Raw genomic sequence first — 24,111 nt, 5'->3', positions numbered from 1 at the left:
AGTGAAGTGAAGTGAAGTGAAAGTTGCTCAGTCGTGTCCAACTCTTTGCAACCCCATGGACTATACACTCCATGGAGTTCTCTAGGCCAGAATACCAGAGTGGGTAGCCTTTCCCATCTCCAGGGGATCTTTCCAACCCAGGGATCAAACCCAGGTCTCCCACATTGGTAAAGAAACCCAGGCAGATTCTTTACCAGCTGAGCCACAAGGGGAGCCCGGGTTGCAAAATCTTATACACACAGCTTATACACACAGCTAACATCATACTCAGTGAAACACTGGATGCTTTCCCCCTAAGATCGAGAACAAGATAAGAATGTCCACTTTCATAGTTGCTATTTAACACTGTAATGTAAGTTCTAGCCAAAGCAATTAGATGGAAGAATAAATAAAAACACATAAATTAGAAAAGAAGTAAACCTGGATGATATGATCCCGTATAAAAAAAGCTAAAAGAATCTGCATAAAAGCTACTAGGGCAAAAATTCAGTAAAGCTGCAGGGTACAATATCAACACTCAAAAATCATTTGTGTTTCTATGTACCAGCAATGAAAAATCCAAGAAGGAAATTAAGAAAACAATTTCATTTATAATAGCATCCTATAGAAAAAAATATCTAGGAATAATTTTAAATAAGGAGGTTAAAGACTTGTATGTTGAAAAGTAAAAAAAAAAAAAAACATTCCTGAAACAAAGTAACTATCACCCAAAAAAATGGAAACATGTTCCATGTTCATGGATTCAGTTCAGTTCAGTTCAGTCCAGTCACTCAGTCGTGTCCGACTGTTTGTGACGCCATGAACCGCAGCACGCCAGGCCTCCCTGTCCATCACCAACTCCTGGAGTCCACCCAAACCCATGTCCATTGAGTTGGTGGTGCTATCCAACCATCTGATGCTCTGTCATCCCCTTTTCCTCCTGCCATCAATCTTTCCCAGCATCAGGGTCTTTTCAAATGAGTCAGCTCTTCGCATCAGGTGGCCAAAGTATTGGAGCTTCAGCTTCAGCATCAGTCCTTCCAATGAATATTCAGGACTGATTTCCTTTAGGATGGACTGGTTGGATCTTCTTGCAGTCCAAGGGACTCTCAAGAGTCTTCTCCAACACCACAGTTCAAAAGCATCAATTCTTCTGCGCTCAGCTTTCTTTATAATCCAACTCTCACATCCATATGTGACCATTGGAAAAACCATAGCCTTGACTAGGCAGACCTTTGTTGGCAAAGTAATGTCTCTGCTTTTCAATATGCCATCGAGGTTGGCCATAACTTTCCTTCCAAGGAGTAAGCGTCTTTTAATTTCATGGCTGCAGTCACCATCTGCAGTGATTTTGGAGCCCAGAAAAATAAAGTCAGCCACTGTTTCCCCATCTATTTGCCATGAAGTGATGGGACCAGATGCCATGATCTTAGTTTTCTGAATGTTGAGCTTTAAGTCAACTTTTTCACTCTCGTCTCTCACTTTCATCAAGAGGCTCTTTAGTTCTTCTTCACTTTCTGCCATAAGGGTGGTGTCATCTTCATATCTGAGGTTATTGATATTTCTCCCAGCAATCTTGATTCCAGCTTGTGCTTCATCCAGCCCAGCGTTTCTCATGATGTACTCTGCATATAAGTTAAATAAGCAGGGTGACAATATCCAGCCTTGACGTACTCCTTTTCCTATTTGGAACCAGTCTGTTGTTCCATGTCCAGTTCTAACTGTTGCTTCTTGACCTGCATACAGGTTTCTCAAGAGCCAGGTCAGGTGGTCTGGTATTCCTATCTCTTTCAGAATTTTCCACATTTTATTGTGATCCACACAGTCAAAGGCTTTGGCATACTCAATAAAGCAGAAATAGATGTGTTTCTGGAACTCTCTTGCTTTTTCGATGATCCAGCGGATGTTGGCAATTTGATCTCTGATTCCTCTGCCTTTTCTAAAACCAGCTTGAACATGTGGAAGTTCATGGATTGCAAGACTTAATATTGTTAAGATGCCAATACTACCCAAAGCAATCTATAGTTTGAATGCAATCTCTATCAAAATTTCAATGACCTTTTTTTAAAAATAAAAATGGAAAAGCCAACCCTCAAATTCATATGGAATTGTAATGGACTCCAAACAGCCAAAGCAATTTTTTAAAAAAGGAATAAAGTTGGAGGACTCACACTTACTGATTTCAAAACTTTCAACAAAGCTATAGTAATTAAATCAATTGAGCCCTTCCATAAGGGTGGACATATAGACAAATGGAATAGAATTGAGAGTCCAGATATAAAATCATACATGTATCGTCAATTCATTTTCAACAAGGGTGTCAAGACCATTCAATGGCAAAAGAAGACTCTCTTTAATAGATGGTGATGGGAAAACTGGATATTCCTGTGCAAAAGAATGAAGTTTGAACCCGTACTTCATACCATATACAATAATTAACTCATAATGGATCTAAGACATAAATATAAATGCTAAAGCCATATATTTCTTGGAATAAAGCATAGTAGTCAATCTTCATGAGTTTAGATTTGGCAGTGCATTCTTAGACATAACATAAAAAACACTGGCAGCATAAGAAAAATAGATAAATTAGACTTCACCAAAATTAATTTTTTGTGCATTAAATGACATTATTAGGAAAAGAAGAAAGATAACCTATAGAATGAGAGAAAATATTTGCAAATCTTATGTCAGATATCTCATATCTTATAAGAGTTTAATGTACAGAGTATATAAAGAACTCCTACAATGTGACAGTAAAAAGATCCTCTTAGAAACAGGCAAAGCATTCAAAAAGACATTTCCCCCAAAGAAGATATACAAATGGCTCATAATCACATGAAAAGATGTTCAACATCATTAGTCATTAGGGAAATGCAAATCAAAACCATGATGAGATACTACCTCACATCTGCCAAGATGGCTGTAACAGAGGGGAAAAAAAAAAACAGAAAATGACAACTGTTGGCAAGGATGTGGAGAAATTGGACCATCATACATTGCTGGTGGGAATTTGAAATGGTGTAGCTTCTGTGGAAAACAGTCTTGTAGATCCTCTAAAAGGGTAAACATAGAGTTGTCACATGACCCAGTGACATACCTTACTGTATTAGACACTCAGTTGTGTCTGACTCTTTGCGACCCCATGGACTGTAGCCCACCAGGCTCTTCTGTCCATGGAATTCTCCAGGCAAGAATACTGGAGTAGGTTACCATTTCCTTCTACAGGGGATCTTCCCAACCCAGGAATCGAACCCGGATCTTCTGCATTGCAAACAGATTTCTTTACCATCTGAGCCAACACCTAAAAGAATGGAAAAAAATGTATCAAATATGTATTTTTATGTCTATTCACAATAGTTAAAAGGTGGAAACAACCCAATGTCCATTAACATATTAATTGGCAAGCACAATGTGATATATAATGCAATGGAATATTATTCAACCAATAAAAGAATAAAGTTCTGATACATGCTTCAACATGAACGAAATTTGAAAACATTATGCTAAATGAAAAAATTTCAGACACAAAAGACAAGTGTTTTCTGATTCCACTTATCTGAAATATCTAGAATTGGCAAAATCATATAGACAGAAAGTAAGTTAGAGGTTACCTGGGGCTTTGGGAAGGCAGAAATGAAAATTTATTGCTTAATGGTTAAAAAGCTTTTGTTTTAGGTGATGAAAAAGTTTTGAAAACATATGATGGTGATGGATGCATTGTGGATGTAATTAATGCCACTGAATTGTACACTTAATGTGGTTAAAATCACATATATTATGTTATAATATATATTTTACTACAATAAAAATCATTTTAAAATGGTCTGTTAACCCAAGAGAAGGCTGCGACGGCGCAGGAGTGGCCGAGAGGATCTACCCCACGTCCGAGGTCAGGGTGGCGGCCGAGAGAAGCAACCCCATGTCCAAGGAGCAGCGGCTGTGAGGGCACAGGAGGGCCGAGAGGAGCTACTCCACGTTCAACATCAGGAGGGGCGACCATGAGGAGATACCCCTCGTCCCAGGTAAAGAGCAGTGGCTGCACTTTGCTGGAGCAGCCATGAAGAGATACCCCACGTCCAAGGTAAGAGAAACCCAAGTAAGACGGTAGGTGTTGCGAGAGGGCATCAGAGGGCAGACACACTGAAACCGTAATCACAGAAAACTAGCCAATCTGACCACAGGGACCACATCCTTGTCTAACTCAATGAAACTAAGCAATGCCGTGTGGGGCCACCCAAGATGGATGGGTCATGGTGGAGAGGTCTGAAAGAATGTGGTCCACTGGAGAAGGGAATGCAAACCACTTGATCAGCAATATGTGAACCGTGAACTTCCAGATGTTCAAGCTGGTTTTAGAAAAGGCAGAGGAACCAGAGATCAAATTGGATCATCGAAAAAGCAAGACAGTTCCAGAAAAACATCTATTTCTGCTTTATTAACTATGCCAAAGCCTTTGACTGTGTGGATCACAATAAACTGTGGAAAATTCTGGAAGAGATGGGAAATCCAGACCACCTGACCTGGCTCTTGAGAAACCTGTATGCAGGTCAAGAAGCAACAGTTAGAACTGGACATGGAACAACAGACTGGTTCCAAATAGGAAAAGGAGTACATCAAGGCTGGATATTGTCACCCTGCTTATTTAACTTATATGCAGAGTACATCATGAGAAACACTGGGCTGGATGAAGCACAAGCTGGAATCAAGATTGCTGGGAGAAATATCAATAACCTCAGATATGAAGATGACACCACCCTTATGGCAGAAAGTGAAGAAGAACTAAAGAGCCTCTTGATGAAAGTGAGAGACGAGAGTGAAAAAGTTGACTTAAAGCTCAACATTCAGAAAACTAAGATCATGGCATCTGGTCCCATCACTTCATGGCAAATAGATGGGGAAACAGTGGAAACAGTGGCTGACTTTATTTTTCTGGGCTCCAAAATCACTGCAGATGGTGATTGCAGCCATGAAATTAAAAGACCCTTACTCCTTGGAGGGAAAGTTATGGCCAACCTAGATAGCATATTAAAAAGCAGAGACATTACTTTGCCAACAAAGGTCCGTCTGGTCAAGGCTATGGTTTTTCCAGTAGTCATGTATGGATGTGAGAGTTGTACTATAAAGAAAGCTGAGCACTGAAGAATAGATGCTTTTGAACTGTGGTGTTGGAGAAGACTCTTGAGAGTCCCTTGGACTGCAAGGAGATCCAACCAGTCCATCCTAAAGGAGATCAATCCTGGGTGTTCATTGGAAGGACTGATGTTGAAGCTGAAACTCCAATACTTTGGCCACCTGATGCAAAGAGCTGACTCATTGGAAAAGACCCTGATGCTGGGAAGGACTGGGGGCAGGAGGAGAAGGGGACGACCGAGGATGACATGGCTGGATGGCATCACCAACTCGATGGACATGAGTTTGGGTAAACTCCAGGAGTTGGTGATGGACAGGGAGGCCTGGCGTGCTGCATTTCATGGGGTCACAAAGAGTCAGACACGACTGAGCGACTGAACTGAACTGAACTGAACCCAAGAGAAAAGAAAAAAAGAAGAAAAAGTAAAGACAATTGAAATAGCACGATGACAGATTTTATTGCAAACATATCAATAATCATGTTAAATATGAGTGAACTAAACCCATCAGTTAAAAGACGAAGATTGTCAGATTAGATTAAAAAAACAAAAAGATCCAACTATGTTGTTTACAGGAAACACACTTTAAATATGAAGAAATAGATTATAAGTAAAATGGGAGAAAGATATGCTATGCAGATATGATCAAAAGAAAGCTGAACTAACTATATTGATTTCAGACCAAGACGAGTGCAGAGCAGTGAATATTTTCAGGGACAAAAAGGGACATTGCATAAAGATAAAGGTATCAATTTTCAAGAAGATATATTAATTCTAAATATGTATGCACTTAACAAGAGAGCGTCAAAATACATGAGGCAAAAACTCACAAAACTTATAGAAGTAGATAACCATGGGCTTCCCAGGTGGCGCTGGTGTGAAGAATCTGCCTGCCAATGCAGGAGACCTAAGAGCCACGGATTTGATCCCTGGGCTGGGAAGATCCCCTGGAGGAGGGCATGGCAACCCACTTCAGTATTCTTGCCTGGAGAATCCCATGGACAGAGGATTCTGGCAGGCTACAGTCCATAGGGTGGCAAAGAGTCAGACATGACTGAAACAAGCCTGCCCTTTTTCTGGATTTCTTGTTTTATAAGATTATAAATGTCCTTATCCCCATCAGGAAGCTTCCACAAGTGAAAGAGGAGAGTGAAAAAGCTGGTTTAAAACTCAACATTCAAAAAACTAAGATCATGGCAGCTGGTCCCATCACTTCACGGCAAATAGGTGGGGAAACAATGAAAACAGTGAGGGACTTAATTTTCTTTGGCTAAAAAGGCACTGCAGATGGTGACTGCAGCCATGACATTAAAAGATGCTTGCTCCTTGGAAGAAAAGCTATGACAAACCTAGAGGGCATATTAAAAAGCAGAGACATTACTTTGCCAACAAAGGTCCGTACAGTCAAAGCTATGGTTTTTCCAGTGGTCATATATGGATGTGAGAGTTGGACCATAAAGAAAGCTGAGCACTGAAGAACTGATGCTTTTGAACTATGGTGTTGTAGAAGACTCTTGAGAGACCCTTGGACAGCAAGATCAATCCTAAAGGAAATCAACCCTGAATATTCATTGGAAGGACTGATGATGAAGTTTAAGCTCCAGACTTTGGCCACCTGATGCAAAGAGCTGACTCATTAGAAAAGATCCTGATGCTGGGAAAGATTGAAGGCAGGAGGAGAAGGGGATGACAGAGGATGAGATGGTTGGATGGCATCACTGACTCAATGGACATGAGTTTGAGCAAGCTCCAGGAGCTGGTGATGGACAGGGAAGCCTGGCGTGCTACTTATAAGGAGATTTATAATCTTATGGGGTCGCAAAGAGTGGGACATGACTGAGCGACTGAACTGAACTGAAATATCCTTATTTAAGTGATTTTGAGTTATATTTTTTATTGCTTGCAACTAAATAATCTAGGCCGCACAAGGCCAAGACCAACTTTGCTATTGTTTCTTGGACAGGTTATTTAAACTCTCTTTGCCTCAGTTTCCTTATCCATAAAATGGACAAGGCCAGTATTCACTTGATTTGCTTTGGTAGTGACTAAAAATAGACTTTATTTCCCTCTGATATTGAAAGTGTATTTCAATGCTGGACAATACTTTGTTGTCTTGAATGAACGATCTTGCAACTGCATACAGTGATGAGACAGCCATTTTAAATGTAAATATGGAAATTCATCTGGGATGTTTGGAGACCACTCTCTAGGTAACTCTAGGAACCGGCCATACTAAGAAGGTGAGCAAATGTTCATTTTGATTGCTCGAGGTGATGTCTCTGAATTAGAGACTTTGCAATAGCAGATTCTTACTGATTTAAGATCTAACTGAGATGATTGGGAAATGGATCAACCCATACAAAGAGGAAGCAGAAGAGGGCTGGCACTGGTTATTTCCATAAGTTCATAATCCAGTTTCATCTAATAAATCCCTTACTCATTTATTGGCTGAGAAAAGGCTTGATAATGAAAGTGAGACATCTGAATGTCAGGAAGCCTTTGATAAATTAAAATGCAATTTGGTAAGAGACAAGATTTAGACTATTCCTGATTAAAATAATATGTATAACTACAGAAACTCTGAAGCAAGGATGTGAGGTTGTGTTGACCTAGGATGGAGAAGAGAGAAAAAAAGTCCCTTCATTTTTAAAAAAAATATGAAAATGCATTGTCTAGATTTAAAGTAGCTGGAGATTCCATGGACTGAAGTGAAGTGAAAGTCATTCAGTTGGGTCCGACTCTTTGAGACCCCATGAACTATACAGTCCATGGAATTCTCCAGGCCAGAATATTGGAGTGGATAGCCTTTCCCTTTTCCAGGGGATCTTCCCGACCCAGGAATCAAACCGGGGTCTCCTGCATTTCAGGCAGATTCTTTACCAACTGAGCTATCAGGGAAGCCCTTCCATGGGCTAATGGATTCTTGATCTTGAGGACACATATGGAGAAGATATAGTTTTGGCCAATGGAGGATTTCAAAATGGCTGGTAAAGCTGTTTCTGAAAGAAACAGCACCACAAAGAACTATAAGCTTGATACTGCTTCCACTGGATTGTGAGTGAGCTCAGGCACAAAAGGTGAAAACAGGTAGTCATAGAGGCAAGTCTATGAAATACATGACCATCCCATAAACTCCATCAGTAGTAAACCAGAGAAGCTTGTCTGATTCATTGCCTTTCTATATTATATTTGGGTTGAAATTTCATGTTTCTATATCTTGGAAATGTTAGTTGAAATTGAATTTACTTAGAAATTGAAGACATTGCTGTTGAAAAAATCCCTGTATTACATTATATTTTTAGGCTGTCCCTTCCTGGTTATAACCAGGAAACTATTGTGTTTACTGATAATAACATCTGAGTATCTCCTATGCACAAAGCACAGTGTTAAGCACTTTATTTACATTATCTCATGCAATCTGATCCAACAAACTAAATACCAAGATCACCCCATTTTTAGGTGGTGGTGGTTTAGTCACTAAGTCATGTCTGATCCTTGAGACCCCATCGACCTCGTAGCCTGTCAGGCTCTTCTGTCCATGGGATTTCCCAAGCAAGAATACTGGAGTGGGTTGCAACTTCCTTCTCCAGAGGATCTTCCCAACCTAGGGATTGAACCTGGGTCTCCTGCATTGCAGACAGATTCTTTACCAACTGAGCCACCAGGGAAGCCCCCCCATTTTAGGAGTGGTAGTCAAAAATATTGAACAACCAGGATGGGCCCTGACCAGAATGGACACCTGCAGAATATCAGCATAGCCATACTCATGCACATCAATTGGATATTGGCCTTCTTCATTTTATGGATGAGAAAACCGAGGCACAGAGAGTTTAAATAATCTGCACAAGACATGGCTGGCAATGGAGCTGGGGACTTGAAATCGGATCAGTGTATCTCCAAAGCCCACATTTGACTGTCACCACTATGCTGTGCTGCATAACTTCCCAGGACAGAGGGAAGGCTGACCACATGCCTAACTATATTTGCGTCCTTGATAAAGCTGAAACATTAGTTATTCAGTTTTATATTTTCCCTTCATTAATCCAAAACCCTGACCTGTACAACAACTCCCTAATTAATGTTGTAGAGATAGACAAAGTCATGACCTAAATTTGGCCTTAATATTAAATGTATAGAAGACAAGTCATTGTGTGGCAGACATAACCCATCCTGGGGAGATGAACGACTTATACTTACTGCTTTAGAATTTTGTGGGGAGATAGGAGTTTGCAGAGGAAGGCGAGTGGTCAATAGGTCAAAAAGTAGGATAATGAAGGAGTGGCCTAATATGATTTCTCCTGAGCAAAGCAGGCATGTTAAAATAAAATTACCCAGTGAATGAAACATTTGAATGTTCCTAATTACAGCCATATCCTAACAAGGGAGGGAGGGAAAACATGATGGTGGGGTCAGGGGTGGAGGACTGTTGGTGAGAGGGGGATCCACGTATGATATGAGGGTGAGGGAGTGAAAAAGAATCTGGTCACATTCTGCTGGAGTCTCCTGCAGTCTCTTTCAGAATACTGCAAGTCTGCAAGTCTTTTCTCGCACTTTCAGCCTGGGCTCAGAGTCAGGGCCAAAGTTCGAACAACATCAAAGTTTATTTTTGAAATAAAGGTTTATTTCCTCATGGAATTCTTGAATGGTTTGCCCTGTATCGTGTGTGTGTGTGTGTGTGTGTGTGTGTGTTTGCGAAGCATTGAGTCTGGGCTGAAAGGAATTTCTCTGAGGACCTTGAGCCGTCTTAGGCTTACACGCCTATTGCCCTGGAAGGTGATTGATGGCTGTGTAAGTTTCCAGTCCACCCCTGGAGGCCCAGCTTTGGGGTGCAACCTTCCCCACTCCGTGGCCTCAGCTGCCTCAAGGGCACAAGCTTGCTCTCTCCTCTCAAATCTTGTAGCACTGCTCCACGCTCCACATCCCCTCTTCAAAATGTGGCGTTAATTAGCATGGGTTTTGTCTGCCTTGTTATTTGAGTGTGGGCTTTATTCTGATTGAAAAACCAAAAGCTGCCAGTTTGCTTTCTTTGGGCTACTTTCTTTGCAAGGAGAGAGTTTTTACTTGTGTTTTTAACTATAGAGCCAAGCCTTAATACCAAAATGGGTAATAGACATTTTAAACAAGAGTCAATCTAGTATTTGCCAATTCTTGTTAATTTCTCTTGATACAGACACTTAGAACAAGGGAACAACAGGATGTCAGAGTTGGAACTGAGGAGCAGCCTTTTTTCCCCCCTGCTGGCTATATTTTTTTTTCCCTTGTAAGGGAAGCATCTTTATGGAGTCTCCTGGCAAGAGGGTGTGAGGTGGAATACATATTCTTACAATGTAGATAAAACAATTGATTGACTATAGAGGAATGTAAAGGAGAAAACTGGCATCTCTGCTTAGCCAATAAGATGCTACTATTTAGGTGAGAGGTAGCAACAGGGGGCACAACCTTCTTGTTCTTCATGGTGAAATTAGATGGAGGGCTGCACTAGGAAGCTGGGTAGGTTGTATGAAGTTTGTTCATTGATTTTCATTTTGAAGCTATGAAAACTATCAGTTTGGAGGAAGAGAAATGGCATATCCTATGCTATTTATTCTTTCAGATTCAGCTTTTGATTGAAATTCTAGGTTCTTAGCATCAGGTAATTAGCCATGACAGGAAGTAGGAAGGAAAGTAGAGGCCTTGCTGATCATGGGTGGTCAGCTCTCCTGTTTCCCTCCTACTTGTCTGGCCACTTTTTCTTAGTCTCTGCTTTTAGGCCAGACCTATACCTAACTCCACAGGTGTGCCTTGCTTGGGTTCAGATTGCAACTCAGAGCACAGTGACAGATGAACTACTATAGGCCTGGAGTCCGGGAGCTGGTAGATAAGTAGAAAACACCCAGCATTCTCAGCTTGGTTGGTAGGGGCCTCTTAGAACACGAATTGCCATGATTTTAAACAACTCAAAGCAAGTGTTTCATTCAAGGAGCACTTTCTGGCTACTTGTCCCTGGAGACATGGGCACAGATGAGGCATAGCATCCTTGCCCCTTTCCTGAGTCACAGTGTTCTGCTCCAGAATCCACAATGTTTCTCTGTTGCCTCTTGGGCCAAGTTGAATACTTTAGTAAGGCTCTTCATATCAGGCTCTGCCTCTAGACCAGCTTCATTTACTCATTCATCAACATATATTTTCTGAGTACCTCCTGGGTGCCAATTGTTAGGCTTGGTACTGGGAACATAGCAGTGAGCAAGACAGACATGGTTCCTCTCCTCATGCAACTAACAGTCCAGAGAGAGAGACAATACCATTACAAAAACAATATCATTACCATTAAACAAGGATGATTGTGAGGATACTGTGCAGGGGTGGAGGGGTGATGTGGGAGCATGGGGCAGAATCCTTCACCTTAGCTACTTGCCTGTCCCAGACAGCTTGACTGGAGTGTGGTACTTCTAAAACCCCAACCCTCCCTCCACAGACTGGATCCAGGCCCCTGTGCTCCTTCCTCAGAGGCTCTCTACATCCAGGCCTGCTTCTCACTTGAGGTCTCACCTTTCTTGTTGGGAAGAGACTGGAGAGATGAAGGAACGTGGAAATGTATGTGTATTCCCTTGACTTCTTCCATGGGATGTGCAGTGTGCCTCTGGCCCTGGGAAGGGAGGAAGGGCTCTATTCTGAGGTGGCCCCATTGCAAGTTCTTGATGTTTCCTTGATGAAAACCAGGGCCAGCGCTCTGAAGAGGCTGGAGTGAGCAGATTCGGCTGGGGGGAAGGGCGTGGGGTTAACGCTGATTTGCTTGCAGTTGAGCTTGTTATTAGAGAGCTCTGAAAGATTCGCCAGCTTTAGGAACCAAAGTAGTGAGCGCAGCTCAGACACCAGGCCTGGCCCAGGCCTGCTGCCCTCTGGCAGCGAAGCTCTGCCCACACAGTCTCCTTCAATCTGCTGGTACCTCATTTCTTTTTCTCCGGAATGGAGATCAGTTTAAACAGCCCATAGGTCAAGGAAAATTATCCCTGGAGAGCCCAGCCAAGTCCCTACTTCCTGCCAGTCACTGTCTTGGCTTAGGTTTAAGTTTGCTGAATAGAGAATTTCAGGTCCTCATTCTACAACTTGATTTTATGGTTCAGAAAAAGGACTGTCTTTTGCCCATTTGTTTATTCTTCTTTGCATCAGAACCCAACTTTTCTAGTATCCATGTTCCAATTTACTGAACCAGGGATACCTATTTACTGAAAAGGGTAATCAGATTACTCTTTACTTATTTTTTTGGCCACCTGGCATGCAGGGATCTTAGTTTCCTGAGCAAGGATCAAATCTGTGCTCCCTGAGGTGGAAGCATGGAGTCTTAACCACTAGACCACCAGGAAAGCCCCAGATTACTCTTAACTAGTTATAGCACCCTGAACTGCTTAAGGGGCAATTCTCTGAAAGAAATGAATAAAAACAGGTCGTATTCAGGATCATTAGTGCAGACACATGTATTCTGTTCAAGGTGTTTTACTAAAAGACTATAAGGGATTATAAGAATGGGAACACTTTTTAGGAGGAAAGATGAGAGAATTACCAGAAGGAAGAAGTGGGACCACACCAAAGTCAAAGAAGTGAGAGGAGAATCAGATGGGAGACTGGGTGTGTTGAAAATAAATGTTCTGAGTGGAAACTGCCCAAGTGCACAAGGACATATGCACACTTGGGAATTCTGATTTTCTGAGGATGCCACTATCCCCCATTCTTCTACCTTCTAGAATGGAGAGAAATCAGGACATGACCACAGGGTTGCCAGTACTGAAAGCACACCCTGGCTCCTATACCACCTCCTCTGGGCATCCTAGGAGTACATTGAGGCCAGAGATAGAGGTTGTCTCAGCCCAGAGGCCTTGCCAGGAAGAAGGGGCCCTGGGGCCCTTTTTATTTGCTTAAAATATGGATCTGTGTCCCTCTATCTGGACGGAATCTGTTGTTCCAGAGAATGGGTTTGTTTTCATTCATTCATTCTTTCATTCACTCATTCATTCATTCCAGAGCCTTAATAGTAGTCCAGGACTACTGACTAACAGTAGTCCAGGACTCCCCAGAAACTCTGCCCTCCTGAACAGTTGAGTAAGATATTTGGTTCTTTCCCCACTCCTTTCCAAGCTCCTGGGCGGTAGAAGGCTGTGCTTACAGTCTAGTCGTCTAGCCTGTGTGTGGCACTGAGTACATGTTTGGGAAAGGGAATCGAGAGGAATGAGGTCAGACTATTCGGCGGGTATCCGCTGGTTACTAGCTGCTGTAGGCACGGGTGCGCTTGAATTTCTATTATTTACGAAAAAAAAGTTTAAAGCACACACACACTGAAGCAGAAAAGAAATTTAACCATAAGTAGTGGGACTGGAGCTACAACAGGAGGAGATGGGCACACAACACCGAACGAACATCATATACACACCCCACTCTCGCAGACATTCCTTCTTTCACCCTCCAGCTCGATCTTTTTTACTCCCACTTCCCTTTCCCTCCTCTCCGGGATCAAGCGTTAATCTGTGAATCTCTGACCGAAAAAAAAAAAAAAAAGTGGGTGGGGGGATCCCGAACGAAGTAGCAGAGTGAGGGAAGAGGAGGTGGAGAAAGGCGGGGAGGAGGAGGAGGAGCCCAGCGAACCAGAGTCAGAGAGACTGGTGGCTCCAGCGAGTGTGCAGTCCTGGGGGGAGTCGGCGCTCCAGGCTGGGAACCCGCCCGCTCGCCAGCCCGCGCCCAGGGGCCTGCTTCACCCGGAGCTGGGGCCGCCGCTCAGGGGCGCTCGGGTCTGGGTCGCCGTTCGGGGCGAGCCGGCCGCGCCGCCAGCCTGGTCCCCTGCGCCCACGCCCGGGATGCCGTTCTACAGGCGCACGGTGGTGCCCCAGCGCCTGTGCCCGCGAAACCCGCCGCAGCCACTGACCGAGCTCCGCGACGTGAGCCACCTGGCCGCGCTCAGCGTGCTCCAGCAGCTCGCCGACCTCTGCGGCCACTCGTTGGCTCTGCTCGAGGATCTCGAGGGGCACCTGCTGGCCCTGGGGCGCCGCACCGACAGTCTGTTCCGGCGCACCGTGCGCCTCCGCCGCCGCCTTCCCTACCGCCTGCTCGGCCCGGAGGACCACGAGGAAGAGTTAGGTAAGCCGCGCCAGGGCTGGCGGCCCCGCTAGCACCCCGCCTCTGGGGGCGCCAGCACGCGCCCGCTCTGCGTCCACCCCTCCCCCACCCTCCCCACCCATCCTCGGCCCTTCCCTCCCTTCCCCTCCGGGAGCGGGGAGATCCCATTTCCCTGACTCCACGCTCGCCGCACCCTGGCTGGAACTTCCTGCCCCTGGACCCGGTCGCGCTGTCCCCAGTGGCCATGTGTCCTAGGGGTTCCCCTCCTTGGGACTGGCGGCCACCTTCTGGGGATTTGGGGAAGGAAGGCGGGGGACCTGCGAGGGTCCCCGGGAGCCGCTGAGTCCCGATCGCTTCGGCGCCGCCCCCAGGCCCGAGGCGTACTCGTCTTCGCGGCGTCGGGAACTAAATGGCCGCGCCGCTGGCGTCTTTGCTCCAGTCTAGGAACTTGGCCACTTCGGAAAGGCCACTTCGGAAAGCGCGCCGGAGCCGCCCGCCACCTACGCGGCGGTAGGAGCCCTGCCAGCGGCGCCTACCGACTTTAAACCTGTACAACTTCGCGCTGGAGCGTGATCGCCGCTCTCGCTCCGGGAAAAGTCTGAGAGCCTGCTCGCTTCTCTCCGTGAAATAGGGCTGGTGCTCCAGGAGAGGCTGGAGAGGGTGGCGAGGAGGAGAGACTCCCCCTCGCAGCCGGCTTCTCTGACCCCTTACCCCTAGGGTCCGGTTGCACAGACTTGCTTGGGAGAACCGCTTAAAGCAACTGTCATCAGTTTTGTGATCTCTTTAGAAATCAGCCATGCCTGAGAAACTCGGTGGTGCCCTCACTGAGCACACAGGGCCCATGAGAGGGCAGGAGGGCAACGCGAGCCCTTGTGCTCTACTATTTTGGACCCCAACACTTTAAATGGGGAATCCTCTGTCCATGGAAATGCCGTGATCCTTTAGAGTGTGGGACTTTGGGTGAAAGCAAGGGGATTGAATGTGCTGGAAATGTTGACCTCAGCTGGAGCATGCGAGGTACCAGGGCCAATTGACAGCACCAGAAAGTTAGGAGAGAGAAGGAGCAGGGTGGAAAGAAGTTTCAGATTGGGGTAGAATGGCTACTGACTGACTTGTGATTGCAGCTGCTTTGGGAAAGAAGTGTCTGAGTCAGCCTCTCTCCATTGCAGACCTCACCTCGATCCCACCCCTTCCATAATATAGGAGTCACAGGCCGTGGCACCCCTCTTCCAAAAACTGTCTGGCCTCTGAGGTAGATGGTGGAGGTCACTGGGTCCTGTGGGGAAAGGAAGGTGGAGGACACAATTGACTGCCAGATGGAATGTAGACACGGGGCCAGAAACCCCTGCCAGGCAGGGGAGCAGGAAAGCTGGGGCCTTAGGTCTGGCTAATTCTCACTTAAGAGAGAGGGGAAGAAGGTCACTGTTTTTTTTTCTGGGATCCCACTGACTACCAAGATTAGCCTAGGAAAAATTTGAGAAGTCAGTTTGGGGAGTCATTTTCAAAATGCCCACCTGGCCTGTGGAGAGCCATCTAATGAGTGCATCAGGGTGAGTTAAGGACAGTGAGGAAGCTCTGTTTTTCCAACTTGCACCTTTCTGTCTGAGAGCCCTTTCCGTGTGAGGGAAGGAATGGCTTCACCAAGTTGCCTTCGGGCCAGTGACCTGCTGGGTTAGAAAGAGATGGCTTTATGCAATGAAGATATTTTAAAGGCAGGGAGCCATTTCTTCAGAAAAATTGCATTGGGTTGGCTTCCTTGAAATTTGTAAGAGCTGAGAGAGTGGCTCTCATCTTTGGGGCAGCTGCTTGCCTTTGAGAGTGTACCTGTCTCCAGGCTCAGAGGCATTGAGGGGCCTGCTGTATAAATGGAACACAGCTACCTTAATTTGGCAAGAAGGTCTGGTTTTCCATTTTCTGGTCTAATGCCCTACTCTAGACTCCCCTTGAGGTTCCCACTGCACACTTTTCAGGAGCTTTGATTGTGCGGCACTTAAATTAGGCCTTCTCAGCAATGATCTGAGCACCAATGCCAAATGCAGAGGGAGTTGGGGAGCATAATCAGTGCACCATCTGGCCACCCCCCATGTTGCTCGGACATAAGCATCAATAAAGCGTTCAGCAGATGTATATTATATATTTTGACCCCAACTAAAAATGCTTTCCCCCCCATTGTTGTCAGGACTTGCCCTTTTCTTCTTCCCTGTTTCTTTTCCTCCTAGCACTCCTACTCCGTTACTGACCACTTTGCTGGTGGTGGGCACTCCCAGTCAACATTTTACCCTATATGTCCTCCATCAGGCTGGATTTCCCCCAAATTCTTGCTCTAGCTATTTTTTTGGCCATGAGGTCAGGAAAGAATGGGGAAGGAAAGTTTGGAAGCAACATGGCCAGAGTGCATGACGCCTGACAGGCCAGCAGCTTGTAGCCTCCCTGCAGGGACAGCTTGGCTGCCACCTCCAGACTGAGTAATGACAAGTCAGACTGGCCCATAGCCTTCAGGCTTGTGGAGATCAGACTGCAGGCCCAGCCTGGCAGGGAGGCCAGATGGGGGAGAACAGGGAGAGGAGAGGGAGAAAGATGGAGGAGGAGAAAGTTGATGCTAAAGGAGTCCAAGGTGTCCCTCTCCACAATCAAGGATCACGCCCCCACCATCTTCAAGGTTACAAGGGTGGGACTGGACTGGACTGGTTGCCTGGCAACACCCTCTCCTCCACTGGAGGCTTTTCTTTGGTAACTTGAACCCCTTTGGGACTGCCCCAGAAGCTCTTGTAACTGGGGGGTGGGGTTTAGAAGAAGGAGAGGATGTGCTACAGGACTGCACCAAGTTCCTCTGGTTGTAGATCTGTCGCTGTTGCTGCACCCTTGGCATCACCCTGCCTATAACTTGCATTTTTCCTCACATCTGGCTTTGAATGTGACCCTCTTTGTTGCATTCGTGTCCTGGACTTTGTGCTCTTCATCTCAAGAATGGCATGGTCAAAGCCAGTGGGAAGCCACTGGGTCAGAGCCAGGCATACAGCTCCAGCACATCATCTTCCGCCATGTGCTGAGTCAATCCACGCTTTCCAGTTTCTCCCTCAGAGATCTATTTAATGTATGTAGGTGCTTCGATGATAATTACAAAAGCATTCAGGCCATTGGCTTGGAGGTATAATATCTCCTGTGCAAGCAAGGAAGTCACTGAAGCACAGGACAACACTAGGTATGTTTAATAACACTGGGGAGGTATCCTGTTACACTAGCCCATGAACTTGTTGTGGGAAAGATGCTCTGTTCCGTCTTGCAATGATTTTGGCTTGAATACAGCCAGTTGGGTCGATGGTGGAAACTCCTTCTTCACCTTTATGTAAAATTCCTGCCTCATGATTTTCCAACTTTGTGGCAACTCTGGCTGCAAATCAGAAAGGACAGCTGGTTTATTTATGTTTAAACCATAATTCCAGCATGAGCAGAGACTGTTGTAAATCTATATGGAGATGAAAAATGAAAACTGAACCTCTAGACTGCAGCCAGTTTACCATTAGATGAGGTGTGGTAGACCCTGACTCTGACCATCAGGGCTACTGAGGAGGGGATATGGCCTGCTTGAGTTGGATGGAGCAGAGAGAACTTGGGGGACTTGGAAAAGGCACTCTACCAGGGCTCACTTTTGTCTCTTTCCTATCTGTCAGCCCCAGAGACTGTTGGGACAGTTGGTTTGACAGGATAGGGAGGGGGAGCAAGCCTATTTTCTTTTAAATAAATACCGTGAAATTCCCATTTCATGGTATTTCCATGTATTGAAAACATCTTCTCTGGAAATTTGGACACCAAAATGTCCACTAAAATTTCCTCCATTTTAGAAACAAGAAATTTAATGTTTTCCTTTTTTTTAGACACATGAACAGCTAAAGCAATAAAAGCATCAGAATAATGGAAGAGTAGAGTAATAGGAGAGGATTCAAGTTATGGCTCTTGGGCTCAATTTTTATCTTTATGGAGTTGATTAGGTGACAGAAGAAGGGTGGTGAATTTGCATCATTTTTCCCTGTATTTCTCTGGCTTGAGTGGAGTGGAGTTGATGCTATGTGGCACCAACAATTTGGTCATTAACCATTATGGGCACCATCATACTTGACTTCTGTATTTTCTTCTCAGGAAAGGTTAGGGACTTATCTAAAGGCACCCAGATGGATCAGGACCTTTTGTAGCTTTAAGTGCTGGAAAGATCATAGTGCCTCTTTATACCTAATTCCAAATGAAAACAATACTAAACCTGCAAATAAAATCTTATTTTAAAGGATTACTCAAAGCTCCACTTGTATGTTGAAAATGAAATAGCTTCTTATTAGATTCTTTCATTCTCTCTCTCTTTTGTACTCCAGTTGTTGGTCCCCTAAGCATGGACATAATCTGCCTCTTGGGGAATGTGGCATTGCTTAGGTCACAGTGCAGGTCAGTGGCAGGAGGCCTTGATCTAGAAGCCAGGGCTTCTGCCATCCAAACCAGTGCTCTGCCTTCTGCAAGGATGCTAAGTTCAAAGTCAGCTGTTCATTGAGAGTCACTGCCGTGGCATTTTTTTCTAGCTGGAACTAGTTTAGGATGAGGAATAGCTCCTGCTGCCTTTGGGAACTGAGGGATGATCTAGAGAACAGGCCTCCTGGGGTTTCTACAGTTGGGACTTGGGGAGTGAGATGGAGGCAGAGGGGAGGAAGGAAGATCAACTTTGTATCATGTAAAGAATAGATGTGAGGCAACAGGATCCCTTGCTAAAACAGTCTTGAAGTGTTCAGTAGGAAATAGCCTTGGAAAAAGGATATTTAGTTGGGAACGGATGGCTGGGCCAGTGACCTGACACTGTCCTCTGAAGGTCACCTTTCCACTGGATCTTTCCTTCACAATCCTTCTGTCATCTCTATATCTTCTATTTTCCCTAATAGGTTTTAATCCAACTGTGGACACTCCTCATTGCACACCCACATCCTATTTTCTGTTATTACAGCAGAGTCTAGTTGGTATTTCCAAAGGTACTTTTATTAAAAGCCAAGGGGAATGAGAAAATAAAATTATTACCAAAATTGTGTTTGACATACATGTTTCTAAAGTATGAATTTATTCTTCAAAGCTTGAGTAGCTTAACAGGCTTACTAGCTTTGCTGCTCTATATACTCTTGCTGAGGGACTCAAATCACCTTTTCTTCAGATCATTACTTTCTAGCTTTGAAGAAAGGGCACCACTTTGGGTACTGTTTCCTTCTCTCACCACTCACCCTTGTGCTGGGTTTTAGAGACCCACAGATAAATGAGACCCAGTCTGCCCCTTCAAAGAGCTCTCAATTTCAGGGATAGATATCATCTTGTTTGCAGCATATCAGCACAGGATGCCTGGGTACCTGGTGTTCTCCTCTAGGGCCAGGAGAGCTGATAACCAGAATCCGGACCCCAGTGATTTTCCATTCAATCTGGTTTGGGGTCCAAGGATGGAATTTGGGGTTTTAGAATTCCCTATGGTAAGGGCATGGCAACCCACTCCAGTATTCTTGCCTGGAGAATCCCCATGGACAGAGGAGCCTGGCGGGCTGCCATCCATGGGGTTGCAAAAGAGTCAGACACAACTGAGCGACTAAGCACATGGTTAAAAAACAAAACAAAACAAACAAACGATAGAGTGCTGCTGTGAATTCAGCAATGCTTTTACATGAATTTGTAGATTTAAAATTGATGATCTTCTCTTCATACATAGGCAGAATAGTGCTTATTCAGTAGATGAATAATACTTGGTGGATCTGCAGACTCATAGTCGTCTTGTAGTAACTCCTCAACAGTTATCTGGATGGCCTTCTGGAGTCTTCTACCCTCCTTTGGGAAGCACTGACCTAACCTTCTTGGTTCAAGCTGTCAGCTCGTTCCTGCTCTGGAGAATTCCATGATTTCACTCAGATAAGCCCTCACTGAAATTTTCAAGTTATAGTATGCTGGATGGCAGTATCTTTTCTTCCACTTTATTTATTTACTTTCCTTTCAGTTTTATTGGAATATAATTGACATACAGCACTGCATAAGTGTAGCTGTACGGGATGATTATTTAACTTATACACATCATATAATGATTAGTATAATGTTTAGTGAACATTCATCATATCATGTAGATACAAAATTAAAGAAAAAAGTATTTCTTCCTTGTGATGAGAACTCTTAGGATTTACTCTCTTAACTTTCAGATATAACACACAGCAGTGCTAGTTATATGTTACAACTCTAGTACTTATAATTGGAAGTTGGTACCTATAGACCACCTTCATCCAGTTCTCCTTCCTCTCACCCCATCTCCTCTGGTAACCACAAATCTAATCTCTTTTTTTCTGTGTTTATTTGTATGTTTTTTGAAGTATAATTGACTACGGCACTGTATTAGTTCCTGATGCACAATATAGTGATTCCATTTTTCTATACCTTACAAATTGATCCCATGGTAAGTCTAGTTACTATGTGTCACCACACACAAAAAAAGATATTACATTATTACTGACTCTATTTCCTACACTGTACATTTTATCCCTATGATTCCTTTATTTTGCAACTGGAAGTTGGTACCTCTTAATCTCCCTCATCTATTTCACTCATCCCCCCACCTGCTCCCTGCTGGCAACCACCCGTTTATTCTCTGTTATCTATGACTCTGTTTCTGTTTCATTACGTTTGTTCATTTGTTTTGTTTTTTAGATTCCACGTATAAGTAAAATCGTCTGATATTTGTCTTCCTCTGTATGACTAATTTCATTAAGCATAATATTCTCTTTGGAGAAATACCCAGAAGTGGAATTACTGGATCATATGTTAGTTTTATTTTTAATGTTTTGAGGAACCTCCATTGGATGGCAGTATCTTAATAGACAAGACTATGTCAATAATGCCACAAACAGGAGATGTGCTGACTGTGTTTGCACAAGGAGGCTTGCAACAAGGTGCTTTATATGTGAGGCCCTGGGTCTGATTGTATACAAGACCACTAGGCTCAGTCCTTTAACTTGGGAGGTTTGAGCAACCTCTATCTATCCCTCCTCCATTCCTGCTGTCCCTCCTTCTCTTTCTTTCTAAAGTGTAAGCTCCTCAATAGAAAGTAAGCATCTTTAGGGTGCAGATTTTTCTCTGTTTTTACTGCCTTATCTCCAGTCCCTAAAATAGTGCTTGGCACTTAATAAATAGCTATTAAGTTTAATTCCTCCCTTGTTTCTAACCATCACACATTTATTGAGCACCTGACTCTGGGTCTGTCCCTGTGCTGGTCTCTGAGGATATAGAGCCAAGTTAGAGTGCAGGCCCATGGTCCAGCAGGGAGAGCCTGGAGTCATCATACTGCCCAATCACAGGCAAGCCCGGGGGTTGTCGAAAGGCAAAGGAAGCTTACCTAATTCAGCTCAGAGGCTTGGAAAAGATTTGGGAAGGGAAGGCTGTGTGTGTGAGTTCTGAAGGATGATCTGGAGCTGGCCGATTGAAGAAGGAGGGGGAGGGAATTCCTGGCTCAGGAGGTAGCCTGTGTGAGGCCCTGGATATGTGAGAGGGCTAGCATGGGGGAGGAACTAACTCAAGAGATTCAAGGAGGAGCGGGTACAAGGCACCTCCTGACTCAGAGTGAACCCTCAGGGTGGAGGTGGGGTGGGGAGGTGCTAACACCCTGTTTGCTGACCAAGAAGCTGGATACTGGAGCGTCTTAGGAAGATTCAAACACAGTTATAATAGGAACTGCAGATTTTCTTGATCTACGTTCAAGTTTTCATTATCCTTGGGCAGATGAGACCTGAGCGACCTTGGCCCTTTCCTGCTTTGCAGAGCCAAGTCCTGGTTCCCCCTAAGACATCTAAGCCAGGAGGCATCCCATGCCACAGTGAGATAGAAAGAGGGAGAGAAAGCAAGAATCTACCTGCTTGTTACGTCCCTAGCTATGTGGATCCAGTTGCATTCCAGAGCAAAATATATTATTCATGCCCCTGCTTTTTTGTGAGTGGGGACATTTGAGGTTTCACTGTATGTTTTATTTTATTTTCTTTCTAAATTATTTCTAGATTCTTAAGAATGGTCTGTAATTCATCTAGGGGAAAATCAGAAAAATATTTTTTTTTTCCTTTGGAAAATGGATTCAAAGAAGAGATGAGTTTTAAAAATGATTCAGCTGTTTTTATTTTAAGTGGAATCATTTGCTTCTGAGAACAGTGTAATTAACTGCTTGGCAATTTATAGTCTGATTCCCTGTATCTGTGAAATAGTCAAACTCATGTTCTTTTCCCCAACCAGCAGGCCCCGAGGGGAGTGAAGTCTCCTCCACCAGCAGATCTTGGGCGTTCCCTGCTCTGACAGGAGGCTGTGCATCACAGTTGTCAGCATTTCCAGTAGTGTCATTATATGCTCTTATCGCCCCAGATCCAGTAATTCCATTTCTAAGAACTTATGCTTAAAGAAATGATCAGATATTGTGGGGAAAATGTTTGTAGATACTCACTGCATCTTTTGGTTGTTTATGCTATGCTATGCTAAGTTGCTTCAGTCGTGTCTGACTCCGTGCGACCCCATAGACGGCAGCCCATCAGGCTCCGCCGTCCCTGGGATTCTCCAGGCAAGAACACTGGAGTGGGTTGCCATTTCCTTCTCCAATGCATGAAAGTGAAAATCGAAAGTGAAGGCGCTCAGTCGTGTCCAACTCTTCGAGACCCCATGGACTGTAGCCTACCAGGCTCCTCCATCCATGGGATTTTCCAGGCAAGAGTACTGGAGTGGGGTGCCATTAACCCCTAAATGAAAACAACTTAATGATATGGGTGTGGTTCTATAAATGTTGACAGGTCGATGTGGTAGAAAACTAGACAACTAAGAACAATAATGCTCAAAACAAACATATGAGGATATGTGGAAATGTGCAAAATAATGCTAAGTGAAAAGCCAGGGTATTAAATTGCATGTATGATATTATCTCTTCTCCAGGGATGATAATATCCAAAATAAAGCACACATATAAAAAAGAAACTGGAGGAGTATTGCCAAAATGTTAACAGTGGTTGTTATCTCAGGATGATAACAATGATAGTAAATGATAGCAAAGGTAGCAATGGTTGAGATTATGGGAGTGGGTGGATTTTTTTTCTCGTACCTTTCTGTATTTTTTGAAATTTCCTAAGTGAACATGGATTATTTTTAATGACAATGAATGACATGTTAAGGAAAAGGATCTTGGGATTTGAAAGTAGAACCTGTAGATTTAAGTCTGACTTGCCCAGCACTTATATTATTAAGCTGATTTGAGTGTCTCAGAACCACAGTCCCTCATCTGTAAAAGTAGGTTAATGCTCCCCAGTTCAGAAGGCTGTCATGAAGATCCAGAATAATGTGTGGAAAATGCTTGGCCCATATGCCACAATCCCGCACACAATCACTAAATACTAAGAAGATGAAATGCCACAAAACCTTCTGAAATCCCTGGATGAGGATACTGTCAAGATGAAGTTATAATAAGAATGTTTCCTAGACAGCTCTGATTTGCAGCCATTCTTCCCTTTTGCAGAATATGTAAAGAATGCCTGCCTGTGTGCCCATGGAGGAGCAGCGTCTAGCTTTTGAAGCTGTCAGCTCATCTCTCCCAACCCAAGGATTTTCCTTACCTTTGACTCCTCCCTTCATTTTCCCCCACTGACATCTGTTCACTGCCTCGCCAACCAAGGGGGAAAACACTCTTTGGAACTGAAGCCGAGGCACCACTGAGAGTCTTGGCAGATCTGAGATGTTTATTATCACAGAATATGTGGTGCTGGCTGACCACAAGGACCTGCCAGGCTGGGATGCCAAGGAGAAGCTTTAATGAAGCAGCAGAGGACGGACGCAGGTCGCACAACTCAACTAGACAGCATCCCCTGCCTTGGGGCAGAGCCCTTGTCTAAATGTCCAGTTT

At 44.3% G+C, this 24,111-nt stretch overlaps 1 protein-coding gene and 1 long non-coding RNA gene across 5 annotated transcripts in view; one reads left to right on the top strand and one right to left on the bottom strand.

Moving 5' to 3' along the window:
- Positions 1-332: 332 nt before the first annotated feature.
- LOC145537042 (uncharacterized) lies at positions 333-14,558 on the bottom strand. The gene is made up of 3 exons (XR_014076145.1): positions 14,389-14,558; positions 14,005-14,182; positions 333-3,283 (listed from the first exon to the last, which is right to left on the bottom strand). It is a non-coding gene; the product is annotated as an uncharacterized LOC145537042 (long non-coding RNA).
- The window catches only part of NHSL2 (NHS like 2), a 300,730-nt gene continuing 290,353 nt past the window's right edge, over positions 13,735-24,111 (top strand). For all 4 annotated transcript variants that reach the window (XM_081567494.1, XM_081567497.1, XM_081567495.1 and 1 more), the window contains exon 1: positions 13,735-14,216. In XM_081567494.1, the coding sequence (XP_081423620.1) occupies positions 13,937-14,216 (280 nt within the window). In that variant the 5' untranslated portion in view covers positions 13,735-13,936. The remainder of the gene's footprint in view (positions 14,217-24,111) is intronic.

Source organism: Giraffa tippelskirchi, chromosome X, assembly GCF_054371585.1.
Source record: "Giraffa tippelskirchi isolate mGirTip1 chromosome X, T2T-mGirTip1v1.2.pri, whole genome shotgun sequence".
Classification (NCBI taxonomy): domain Eukaryota; kingdom Metazoa; phylum Chordata; class Mammalia; order Artiodactyla; family Giraffidae; genus Giraffa; species Giraffa tippelskirchi.
This window is presented reverse-complemented; position numbering and strand designations above follow the sequence as displayed.